General features: G+C 52.0%; 1 protein-coding gene across 1 annotated transcript; it reads right to left on the bottom strand.

Moving 5' to 3' along the window:
• Positions 1-4: 4 nt before the first annotated feature.
• On the bottom strand, positions 5-12824 carry iqub (IQ motif and ubiquitin domain containing). The gene is made up of 11 exons (XM_061841115.1): positions 12172-12824; positions 11576-11725; positions 11076-11239; positions 10859-11014; positions 9720-9930; positions 9216-9391; positions 8962-9132; positions 8501-8677; positions 7839-8087; positions 6498-6683; positions 5-4119 (listed from the first exon to the last, which is right to left on the bottom strand). Exons 1-11 carry the CDS (start codon positions 12716-12718, stop codon positions 4003-4005), a joined length of 2304 nt encoding a protein of 767 aa, XP_061697099.1. The 5' UTR covers positions 12719-12824; the 3' UTR covers positions 5-4002.
• Between the last annotated feature and the right edge of the window lie 90 nt (positions 12825-12914).

The raw sequence follows: 12914 nt of genomic DNA, 5'->3' as shown, positions 1-12914 counted from the left end.
TGGCAGCCACTTTCTTCCCGCGAGTGTCTAGTGAATGACAGGAGAGGAGATCCGGGGACGCCAATCACTTTGGGCCGGATGCTCGCGCAGGTTTTTCCGGCCGCGTGCCCGCTCCCGTTCACAGGCCGGCAACCTTGCGAACGCATTCAAATTTCCTCTTGCGCAGTCAAGAAAGTGGACCGAGTCCGGCAAGCCGTGAAGGTGAAAGATGATATTGCACGTGAGCTTTTACAGCGTTCTGTGGCACGAATGTAGAGAGAGAAAGAGAGATCTTTTTTTTTTCTTTCTTTTTTTTTTTTAGAGCTGATCTGTCTAACATTGATTGGCAGGGAGTAGTCAGTCGTGCGAGCTCATTCTTTTTTTCTTTTCTTTCTTTCAAATTAGTGCTATGAAAAACTATTGGCCCCCTTGTCAAATTCTTACATTTTTGCAGTTTCACCACTGTGATTAAAATCATCAAACAAATGTAAACATCAGACTCAACTCAAGAACACAAGTAGACTTCAAATTTTGTTCTTAAATAGTGACTTTATTTATTAAGAGGGGAAAAAAAATAGTTTCCTAACCCTGTGTGAAAATATTGAACCCCCTTGCGAAATACAGAATTACTTTTGATACATTTTCACCGATCACACCCAGTCCTGATGACCTCCAGATTTATTCAACAAAGAAACCACTTCCACAGACTCTGTGACGGAAACCAAAGAGCTGACGCCGTCCCAACCAAGAATTGTTGACCTGTATCGGCCTAGAAATTGTGACAAAATCCATTTGTCCAAGCTTTAGCAGAGAGAAGCCCATTAAGCTCAAATGAAGAAATTCTGGAACAGGAATGATCCTTCTGAGGAGTGACCACTTGTCAAAGATTGCCCCAAGAATCACAAAACACAACACGTCCAAACGTGGTGGTGAAGTGTGACGGTCTCGGGCTGCTTTTCTTCTTCAGGACCTGGACAACTTGTTGCGATGGCCGCAGCCATGAATTCTTCTCTTTACCAGAAAATCTCCCGCCGTCTGTTGGTGAACTCATGTTGAAGCGCACTTGGGATCTGGAGCCAAACCACGATCCAAGACAAACCAGCGGGTCAACTGCTCAGTGGCATTTAAAAAAAAAAAAAAAAACAAATCAGGTTCTGGAGTGCCCTTGTCAAAGTCCGGAGGTGAATGCTGAGATGAGTCACTGATGGGGTAGCGCTACATACGCCTGCCTTGGGTGCCAGGAGCGTGGGATCGATTCCCGCTCAGTCATGGTATCGATGTGTGCCCTGCGACTGACTGGCGATCAGTTCAGGGCGTAGGACGCTTTTAGCCCGAAGCTAACTGGGATAGGCTCCCGCTCTCCCGTGACCCTTGCGAGGATCAGCAGCTTGGAAAATGGACGGAGGAAATGTCTGTTCATGGTTTAAAAAAGAACAACTGACTGAATTTACACAATTCTGCATGAAAGATAAGGCCAAAGGGTTTTGCCTGTATGTTGTTCAGCGAATTCAGGAGCGATCAGACGAGCGCCCGGAGCTGCACACTATGCATTATTTAGCGTAGCGTAGCGCTAAAATGTTCGTTTTCCCTGGTGGGACAGTCGATGGGCTGCTTGAATTTAGAGTTTGTGGTTAACTTGAGTTTTGTTCAAGTCTCCAAGAATAATGAAGAGTGAAGCTGGGCGCCTTCGTGACAGCCCGGGGAAGAACGAGGATGAAAGGCAAACTCGTGTGGTAAGTAGAATGAATGACTGACAGTTCAAAAACAGCAACTCCAAGTGCGTGTTGGGTTAGGCGTCACGCCTACACGTCTGCGTAGCTTGCGCCGAGCTTGCCGCAAAAAAAAGTTGCAGAGAGCCGCGGAGCTCATCTCTCGCCATTGGCCAGTTTTTAGCGGTCACCGTTGCCCCCGGCGCCGCATTGCAAACATGCCGTCCGGTTGCCTTCTCGATACCACTTTGAGCAGAAAAGAAAAAAAACCCACGGACAGTAAAAAATGGCTTCGTGCGCCCCTGGAAGCGCGTCTGCTCAAACAAATGGACCTCGAGGACGTGTACTAGGGCTGCAAAATGGATCGAGAAGGGGACGGCGGAGGTGCCGTGCGGGACGTTGGCCGCGTCATCGCAGCGCGGGACTAAAAAGGGGCCATTTGTGAGCGATGGGCTCCGTGGCATTCAGCAACTTTCGACCTGCGCGCGGCAATGCGCCGTCGTCAACTTTGGGTGGAGGGAGCCATGTGGGCAAAATAAAATTAAAAAAAAAAAAAAAAAATTCTTTTCAGTTGTTTTTAATGGAACTTTCCAAAAGCAACTGTCAGTTAGTGACACATTTTCTCCCAGTAATGTAAAGCATCACAATTACGTACATTGTGTATGAAATATTATTAGTCATTCCCCAACACTGCTGGTAAATTGAGGCAGCGCTGAACTTTGTGACTTGCTGCAAAAGTGCAATTAATCACAGTGTTCCCTCATGTTGAGGAAAAGCTCAAGAGGAGGAGGTTTTGTTCTGGTGCCGCGGCGAGTCCCGTTGACCGCCTGCAGGCCCACAAAAAACCCACAGCTCTCGACCACAAAAGAGTGGAATGAAGCCACCGGGAGTTCACGCTGAGCTATGTTTTGTGGCGGGATGAGGACGGAAATTTGCTTCCTCTGTCTGTGCAAAAGCACAATTATTTTTAATAGACCCAAACAACTCCTCACAATTCAAGTGAACCGGCGAGATTCTTGCGGGATTTTCTGCTTTGGAGAGCTTCCTTGAGGCCAGAGGTCAGAACTTTGACGGGACCGCTCCTGAGCACCAATTTTCTTTGTCCTATTTGGCGCCTCACCTGTTGGACGGACGGCCCCGAGTCATTCTGCAAAATATCCCGATGATCTGCGGCTGATCGGGAGCTCGTCCAAGCCCCGAGACGGCAAAGCGCGCCCTATGCCCGCCGCTCCCTCCGCCGTGCTTCACAGTCGGGACCGGGTTTGAATGCCATTTCTCTTCCACACTGTTTCGGGTTTCAACTTTGTCGTCACTTTAGCTGATCGGACTCCATTTCCTGAACAATTTCTGCAATAACTTTGTCTCATTTCAAGGGCTTCATCTACTTTTTCCTCCCATTGTACGATAGCTCCTGCGCGCTTTTGTCTACCGGCCGAGGGACCACCCGCGCCGAATGCCCGACGGGTTTCCCGGCACGCAGTCGACAGTGTGAAATGCTGTTTAGGCTGGAAGGGCTGAAGTACGTTCGTGAGCACACGCGCTGGAAAATGTGAAACTGGCGCGGGATGTCAACAAAAAAAAAAAAAAAAAAAAAAAAAAAAAGATCAGAATGAAATAGAAGAGCGAACAAAAAAAGGTCATTAGAAAAGGGGATGGCTCAAAGCGGCAGGAGCTTTTCACACACATTTTGCCCACCACCATGTGGATTATTGATGGTGTGGTTTTCATCTCGCGCTTTCCAGATGGCACTTTTCTTTTTTCCAAGCCCTTTTCACAAACGGTGCCAATGGAACAAGATGTGTTTCACATTTGCCTTGGAAATGTGCTGACTCACACTTTCCTTTGATGGAAGCCAACTGTGGCAGGAGACGAAACTCTCAGCATTTCATATTGCAATCATCGCGATCGGCCCAAAGTTTTGCTTTGAGTTCCGGGAGAAAAGGAGCGTGGAATGCCCTCACGCTCAAAGGGACGGACACACACGAGATGGCGGCCCTCGCAAGGAGCGATGCTAGGCTACAACTGAAAGGCACTTGCACGAGGCCGCGCCCCTCAAAGGCACAACGGGTCACAAATACAGTAAGTCCATTTATCACCGTATTATGCCAAAAAAAAAAAAAAAAGGTAAAAAAGTCCACTTGTAAAAATGTCAGTAGTTGTCGAAAAATCGCCGCCCTTGTATGAAAGTTGAACCCCCACCCACCCACTATTTCGTCAAATGACACGTGGCGCCCCCGGCTGGCGGAACAGCTGCAAAGCAGAGCAAAAGGGTCCAAAGTATTGAGACGCGTCTCCCGGCAAAAGCGGCGTGCGTTCACTTGCCGCGTGGCCCCCGCTTGGCGACGGCGATCATGGCGGGGATCTGGTTGTAGTGGCGGCGGGCCAGCATGTGTTTGTGTTCGATGCTGCGGATCACGGGAAGGTCGTACACCTGACGGAAAGAAAACACTCACTTTGTGGGAACCACAACCTTGCAACAAAAAAAAAAAAAAAAAATGTTGGTGCTAATGTGTCTTAAAAGTGTTCCAGGGTTCTTTCTGGAGTTGCTAAAATACACAAATTGTACTCTTGCCGACAGGAGTACCAGGTACAAGTCAAGACGCCCGCTCCACTCCAGATACTCGTACCCCGTCGGGGCTCCTACAGTCAACGTGGAAAGTATTGTGAGCCCCGACAATTTTTCCCTTTGTTGGCGTTACGGCTACCATCTGCTGAAAGCATTTTTTTTCTTCCTCATTAATTAAGGCCCATATTGACAGAAAAAAAAAAGGCAATTGTTGAAATTCTTGCCAATTTACGAAAGAAGGAAAACACGAGTATTCGGAGGCTTTGCAGAGTATTTAGTGGAAGCCCGGCCGTGAGTTTGTCCAAGGCTGGATTTGGGGATCCTCTCCAGCTCTGGATGACGCACGGCCATTTTCAAGTCCCTCCAGAGATGTTCGGTCGGGTTGAAGTCAGGGTTCCGGCCGGGTCCTTCGAGAACAGCGACTTGAGTTCTCCCAAGGCCACTCCTTTTGGTATTTTAGCCGTGCGTTCAGACTCATTGTCTTGTTGGAAGGTGAACCTTCGGCCCAGTCTGAGATTCTGAGCACTTTTTGGTCCGGGACACCCCCGTACTCGGCCGCATCCATCCATCCATCCATCCATCCATCCATCCATCCATCCTTCCTTCGATTGCGACCGGTCGTCCTGCCACCGCACCTATCAAACTCTCCCACGGGCCCGATGCCGCCGCCACCGCGCTTCGCTGTTGCCACCGGATTGGACATTTTAGAATTACGGGCAAAAAGTTCGACCTTCGTCTCATCGGACCAGACCATCTCATTCTTATCTTATTCCTCACCATCTTAGGAGCCCTTCGGGCGTCTCGGCTTCGGTCGGGTGGCTCTGGCGTAAAGCCTCGATTGGTGGAGGGCCGCAGTGTCGGTTGACTTTCTCGAACTTTCTGCTCAGCATCTCTGGAGCTCAAGCGCATTGATGTTTGGCCGGCCGTAGGACGGTGTGCCGGTCCTCCCAAACGTCTTCCATTGAAGGATTATGAATTGCAGCAGAAATTGCTTTGTGACCTTGTCCAGATCTGCGCATTGGCGCAATTCTGTCTCGGAGCTCCTTGGGACCTCCTGATGCTTCTATGGGCAGGGGCGTGTCTTTCCTATTCAAGTCCAATTAGTATGATCAAACACAAGTGGACTCCAAGGATGAGTGTCACAGCAAAGGCTCCAAATACTTAAAAAAAAAAAAAAAAAAAAATGTCTTCTTTAAAATTCCAGTTCTCTAAGGGATGGACGTAGTACTCCTGGCTGATGATGATTCTTCTCCTGATTGCTCAATGGCAGTGATTGTCAAAGGGTGGTCAGTTCTACTCGTGGGACTCAGCCTCCCTCTAGTGGACGGTGAGGACAAAAATCACTGCCCGAGTCGAGTTCCCTTGATAGTGGATTCCCTTTCAAGACTTGAGCCTGTCTGTGGCTGCGAGAGTATTTGTTAAGGTCCTACTTAGATGATAAGATGTTTGAGCGCTGCTCTCCTGTAGGTACTATGATGTACACCTAATTGTAGCAGTGGGACTTCTCCTGCGTGTGTTTCTTTCGGCTTGTCCCTATCGGGGTCGCCACGGCGTGTCATCTCAGATGAACGCACGTTGTGTTTGGCGCAATTTTTACGCCGGATGACCTTCCTGACGCAACCCTTCAGTGGGACTTCTTCTACCGGTACTAATACCGGTGACAATGAGAATAGTAAGACGGGTACTATTACGCTCGCTAGTAGCACTTGTATGTAGTCTTATTCAAAGTACCAATACTGGTGTAAATATGAACGAATCCTTGAGGACTACTTCTGCATCCATTTATGCTACAAATACTCCTCCTCAGGGTACTGAGGGTACCGTTTTGAGTCTGGCAGTCCAAGTACACACTTGGACTATGTTAATACTCCTGTTGGAGGAATTAATGAGTAAGTTCCCGCTGGCAGTATTGCTACTGTTGCAGACTGTAGTAATACACCCAAAGGAGGAAGTCTTCCAGACTTGTCAGAAGTACGAGAACTCCTGCGGTCAAGGGATGGTGACGGTGCCCCTTCTGGAAAAAAAGAACAAGTCCTGAAGGGCTACCGGTGCGGCCACTTGTGGTTGGAATACACCTCCTCCAGGTAAAAGTAAAGCGTCACTAACACGCCAACTGGCAATACTGTCACGTAGTACTGCCGCTGGATGTACGAATACTGATGCTGGGTGGAGCACAAGTCTGGAAAGAGGTACTAGAGAAGGGACAGGAGGTAGTCACGTGAAAGCGCGAGTAGTAACCTGACCTTGCGCACGTCCTCCACCTGGAGGTGAGCGTCCGTCTCGTCCTTGCTGAGCAGGACGCAGTTCCAGGGGCTCCAGTCCTCGTGGCGCTCCCAGCGGACCAGGACCAGTCCGAACAGGTCGCTGGAGCCGCTGAGGGCCGAGCGGGCCCCCCAGACCACCTCCACCAGGTACTGGATGTCCTCCACCTGTTACGGAACGGCACGGAAGCTCTTTTAGACTGGAGAGTTGCCTCGCGGGCTCCCTCTAGTGGAACCCGACTATCGCCTAACTTCCATCCATTGTCCGAGCCGCTTAGCCTCACGGGGGTGGCGGGAGCGCCGGACCAAACTGGTCGGTAAATAAATTTGCACGTGGTCTTTATAGAGCCGCTTGTTTGATTTGAATCGTGTCACTCGTAGCCCTTGCGCTATTTTTATTTGATATTGTAATCTCCTAATGGTGTGTACTTTTACAGCAGCGGGCAGAGATAGCGAATGTACTTTTCAGGGATCACACCTCTTTTAAACAATTGGGCCGACACGGTCGATTTACTTCTGACTTCGCACCAAAAGTTTGAACGACGGCTGCGCAAAAACGCCAATAATGCCTTGCACATCAACGCCGCGAGTTGGGACCTCATAGTTGTTGGGGAAACGCTCCTGCTGCGTTCTGGACTGCATTTTGTATGAAGAACGGTGGTGGCGAAAGGTTAATGACGCACATTTTCGGTGGAATAGTGGAGCGCGCAGAGTCCAAAGCAAAAGTGCTGAAGCAGCATTTGGCCGTTTTGCTGAGAAGAAAACAAACACAAGTTGCCACGAGAGGTGACGTTAGCCCTAATTGTCGGATTTCATCCTTTTTTTTTTTGGAGTACTTCTACCTGGCACTTTTAATTGTCCTTTTTCAGACGGTCAGGCCAATTGATGCTTTTATTGACGTAACGCGCACGGAGTTACCTTGTGTCTGAAAAGCGCGCTACAAATACGTCCTTCGCCTCCCACGAAAGCGCAGAAGCGACTCGGCAGGTTATTTATTCATCGGGAGACGGAACGCTCGCTGCCCGCACGATTGGAGGGACGCTTAGCGAGCAAGATTCAAATCACACGACGTCTCCGAACGCTACGCGGGGGGACGAAGATCGCGTCGCAACGACCAAGTCAAGTAGGAAGTTGGCAATTTTCCACACGCGTGCCAAGGATGCCAGCGTCGGCGCCTCGGATACCGGCAACTACTGACGCCAACGCATTTCATTGTAGTTTTAGTCCTTTGGCGTTTGCATTTGGACGGTGTTTTGGTCCGACGAGGAACACGTTGGAACGCGCTGAATGAAGTCGACCCCGAAAGCCGTCCGGGAACGCCACCTGCAGCATGAAGGGAATGGCGTTGTCCTTGTTGAGCAGCAGCTCGCCGTCCCTCAGCCTCTTCAGGATGGTCTTGTAGCAGGAGAAGTCGTCTCGGCCGCCGGCGACGTTCTTCAGCCGGCCGCAGTCCAGGCAGCGCCGGCCCAGGTGGGAGCGGGCGCACGAGCGGAAGTGGGCCGAGCCCAGGTAGCGTTGGCAGCCGTGGCAGAGGAACACGTCGTTCCTCAGCTGCGAAGTGCTCTGGGGCACCTGGGAAGAAATAGCCGCGGCAATTAGTGCTGAGCCCGCACTTTCCTTTCGGCGGCGGCCCGCCAGGGGTCGTTTTCCACGATGCTCCGCCCACAACTCTGGCAAAGTATTGTTGAAAAGTGCCACTCGGGACTGTCTTCGTGTGTCGCAGGCTGATTGGGAAGAAATTTCATTCTAAAAATCCCCTTCTCGCCTTTTAAAGGGGGGGACGGACGGATTTATTCTATTGAAAAACGGACTTGCCGACTAGATAAAGTCGCTTCTCGAATCAAAACGCCCACGACAGTCAACGAGTTGATACATTTGCAACTTTTTGTCATCTTGTCGTCGTGGGACGCTTCGTGTCGAATTTTGGGGAACGTAAGGTGCGGAAAAAGGGTTTTGTTTTGTTTTTTGGTTGTCCTCCCTTGTACCTTGAGGTGCTTGGCCACCTCAGGGTTGAATCCCGGCGTGCGGATGAACTGCAGGAAGAGGGTGGACAGCCTCTTCCTCAGACCTTCCAGGTTGGCCGCCTTCACGTGGCGTCTCATCAGGTCCATCTCCCTGTAGACCAGCTCCACGATGTCCCGAGTCAGCTGGCACGGGTGCGCCTGCGACGACGACGGCGGCGTGAAGACGTGAACAAAAAAAAATCGAAGCAAATTGCCACCATTCATCCATCCGTCCAATTTCGGCGCCTCTCATCCTCACGAGGGCGGCGAGGGCCGGCGCCAATCCCAGCCGTCATCGGACCCTCAACTGGTCGCCAGCCAATTGCGGTGTAATTTGGAGACTCCAATGAATGCGGGCAGGGGGATTTGAACCACGGGCCTCAGGTCTGCGAAGCCAACCCCAGTGGGCGGTGGACTCAAAGCAGAGAGTTGCGTCGCCCTACCGCCATAATTTGCACGAGGCACAGCAGGATGTCCATCCTCTGCTCCCGGCTGACGGGCGCCATGGCAACGCAGTCGTAGAGATCTCCCAGCTGTCTGGCCCGGATGGTGTCGGGCGTGTCCATCTCGATCAGGCGGCCGTCCGCCGCCCGCCACTGGTGAGGCGTGGACGACTGGTGCGCGGGATGACAAAAACTCACGTTTCTCGTCGGCCTCGGGACAAATGTTTCCTACGTAGCGTTTCCACGCGCGGTACCTTGTCCAGGAACCTCCTGACGGCCTTGTTGTAGTTGTCGCTCCTGATGGCGACGCCGTGGCGTCCGATGGTGGCGACGTACTGCGTCTCCTGCTCCAGCAGCGAGCGCAGCGCCGCTTTCCTCTCGGCGCCTCGCAGCGTCGCGTTGATCTGACGCTCCTTGTCGCTCTTCCACTCTGAGGAGCGGGCGAGCGCGCGCACGCCAAGGACATTTCAATTTGAATTCATTCTCATCGCGTCAGGAGACGCCGCGGCTTTGTGTCTCATTTGGACATCAGAAAATCGTCAAATCGTCTTTCCCCACTGAAAGTGAACGCCGCATACACGTAAGAAGAAGAAGAAACGCTCATATCTGAAGGCCCCGCTGTCCCGACGTACGTGTTGAGCGCTAATATTCCCGTACGGCCACCTAGCTTGCGTGACGTCCGAGCGTGACATGCGTGCGTAGCCACGTGAAGCCTCGTGCTTGTGATGGGGTTGAAAGCCTGACTCCTAACCACTTACTCTCCAGGGCGTTGTAGAGCAGGTCGAGGTCATCCTTCTTGCGCGGTCGCGTCCAGCGCTGGTGGCTGTCCCGCTGCTGCTCCGCCCTCTCCTCGTGCCTCCTGCGCTCCTGGAGATCCATCCAGGCCAGGCGACGGTCGCGCTCCCGCCTCAGCCGTTCCACCGCCCGGCAGCTCAGCCAGCGACGGGTGTGGGCCTGCAGGCGGATCACCTGCCGGGGACACGCCCAGAGGTACTGATCTGCTTTCCGAGGGTACCCGACGATTCCAAACATGTGAGCGGCGCGTTTGCCATTAACGTTGCAGTCGGACATTAACGACCGGTGTTGTGACTTGGGGGTTGGATTGGTTTTTTTGTTCTTGCGGTGAGATATCTCGATTTGGGCGCAAGGGTCGGCTCGCCGGTTTATCTGAATTTGGCCGACGTGTCTACGGCGACACGGCCGCGTCTTTTGAAGTCGGTCCGGACTTACGTCTGCTCGGACCGCGGTGATTTTCTTTTGCCGCAGGGGGTCTCGCGGGATATCGGTGAATTTGACGGAGGTTGACAGAACGTGAGTTCCGCTGACGAGAGGCGGCTCACACAAGTAGAAATATGCAAACGGTGGACATCCAAGCGTCTTATCCATTGGAGAAATAGATTCATCATCGAGACTTTGCGCTGATTTCAAAGCAGAAACAAATCGCAGCTGGACGTGATGTCGCGACACGAGATCCCCAGACCGGTATCTAAGACGCTAGCGCGTTTCGCCAGCTTCTCGTGGATTTATTCAGGGTACTCGCTTCCGTCGAACGCCGCAGCCACACACGGATGCCGACTCCTCTTCCGCACGTGAGGCGATTGCACCGCTTGGAAAGGGAACGAGAGAAGCCGCTTCAATTCCACAGGATTGCGTGTCCCGCTTTTAAATGGGCCGAGGGTACCACCGGTCCACGAAATTAGCAAAAGCGGGTCCAGCCCACCTCCTGGCTGAGCGGCACCACGTGCGATGCTGGATTCGAAGCGGATCTTTCATCTCGTTCTCCGGGGTCATTGCACTCGCAACTGTCGCAGCGTCTGCCTCACAGCTCTGAGGACCGGGTTTCCCTTTTTCCATTTCGTTATTTTTCGGCATTTCGCACCCATCAACGCTAACTCACAGCATCGAGCCTGGCGTGGTGATACTCGTCCGCGGTCACGTAGCGTCCCGGGCTCAGCAGTTTGTCCTTGAGGTTGGAGATGTAGCACCCCACGCTGGTCATTTGCGTGGTGACGCTGGAGGCGCACTGCTGGGTCTGAAGCACCTGCTCCGCGGTCTGAGGAACGGGATGGAACCTTGAACCTTCCAGAACAAGAATCTTGAGAGCGATCGCGTACCTGCGTGTCTCGGCTGACTATATCCACCCCTCGGCCGGGTCTCGCCCTGCGCGGGGTCTGGGCGGCGGCGTGGTGGTACTCGGCGCCCGTCAGCTTGTGCCTGTAGCCGCCCAGGAAGGGCTTCCGCGGGCGGGGGTGCTCGCTCTCCCCCGGGGCGCCATCGTCTGGAACGAGATCATCTGGTGTGCCGCGGGAATGATTTGTTCACTACAGACCATGGACAGTAAGTGGACTCATCTCGGCGTTGTATGCCGGCGAGATACAGCCACAGGCGCAACTATGAAAACCGCCGACACGCGACGGCCGAAGCTCTGAATATGTTTGGTGCGCCACGAGAACGGTTTTACACACAAGTTGTAAACACCAGCGTCCTTCATCTCATTTAGTGTTTAAAAAAAAAAAAAAAGATGTTTGAGAATTTCCAATTTTAATTCCACATGAGTTTGTGTGCCAGACAAGCGGCCCCAACTTAAATAGAGTTTTTCGAGCCCAGCTCCGACCTGTCAGCAAGCTGACGTTGATGACGTTCTGGCCGTCTTCGCGCTCTGAGTCGGGATGCGTGAGCAGCCGGTGCGAGTCGGGGTCGGATGACATCATCGCCGCGCCGGCGTCGAGTTCCGAGAGGTTCTGCTGGTCCGAAGCCTCGTGCCCTCAAACGCAAGAAACGCTGCTACGTTATGTTATGTGCGCTAAAAAAAAAATGTCATGACAAACTAAAGGTGCAACCATTCAGATATGACCTGAAATCTCATCGATTTATCAAAATGATTGGTAAGAAAATTGCATTGATGAATTGTTTTGTTTTCCATTTTAATCCTCAAAATTTCAGCCTCTCATGCCATATTCTCATATTTCTGTAATGGATCTTGTTTCATCAAAATAAGACATTTGCAAGCGTCTTTGACTCAGGAGAACAATAGTCAATATTTCGTGTCGGGACAATGTGATCGATCGTACAAAAGTAATCACAATTTTCCCAGATTCCTAACTGAACTGATGAACATGAAACACAACTAATATTCAGCAAAGTATGGGGCATGTACACGATGAAGAAGTCGGCGTAACAGCTGAATATTGAAGGCCACCTCACACCAACCTGCCGGAGGGCGGCGAGCTCGCTCGTCCTCGACTCCCGCTTGTCCCTCTGAGGCCTCGTCCCGATGGTCCCGATGGTCCCGATCCTCTCCGGTCCCTGGTTCCCCTTGGTCCACCGGGGTGTTGACTTCTGGTAAGGTTTCATCCTCATTCGCCGATTCCGCTCGGTCCTCGGGGGTGCTTCCTCCTGGTAAGGTCGCGTCGTCGTGTTCGTCCTCATTTGCTGGTTCCGCTCGGTCCTCCGAGTTGTTTGTTCTCTGTGAGGTTTCATCTTCATTCCCCGGTTCCCGTTGGTTCTCCTCTGCGTTGTCGACTCCCAGTAGGGTCTCCTCCTCGCTCCCTGGTTCCCCGTGGTCCTCGGAGGTGCTTACTCCCGCCGACGTCTGGTCCTCGTACCCTGGTTCTCCTTGGTCCTCTGATCCTGGCGGTGCTTCGTGATCCTTTTGCTCCTCGTTGCTTGCTTCAGCCAGGTTCTCCGTTGATGCCGGTTCTTCTTGGTTCTCCACTGCTCCTAGTGGAATGGTTGTTTCACCCTCCTGCTCTGACATTTTTCCAATGATTATTATATATATATATATATATATATATGTATGTTAACACCTGCAGTATTGTCGCATTCGTCCTAGCCAACAGTTTCTTACAGCAGCCTGCAGCGCTTCTGTTTACGCGTTGCCACAGCAACCGCGAGGTAACACCCCCCCCCCTTCTTTATTCGCTCGCTCGATCACGATCGTACCACAACGT

The sequence above is a fragment of the Syngnathoides biaculeatus genome, chromosome 14 (assembly GCF_019802595.1).
Source record: "Syngnathoides biaculeatus isolate LvHL_M chromosome 14, ASM1980259v1, whole genome shotgun sequence".
NCBI lineage: Eukaryota > Metazoa > Chordata > Actinopteri > Syngnathiformes > Syngnathidae > Syngnathoides > Syngnathoides biaculeatus.
This window is presented reverse-complemented; position numbering and strand designations above follow the sequence as displayed.

Bases quoted from the DNA above. Each gene is read 5' to 3' on its own strand.
- iqub (XM_061841115.1), bottom strand. From the start codon at position 12,718: ATGTCAGAGCAGGAGGGTGAAACAACCATTCCACTAGGAGCAGTGGAG. The intron at 9,931-10,858 runs GTGAGTTAGCGT...TGTCCCCGGCAG, and splicing joins ACCACGCCAGGCTCGATGCT to GTGATCCGCCTGCAGGCCCA. The intron at 6,684-7,838 runs GTGGCGTTCCCG...GTTCCGTAACAG, and splicing joins CCATTCCCTTCATGCTGCAG to GTGGAGGACATCCAGTACCT.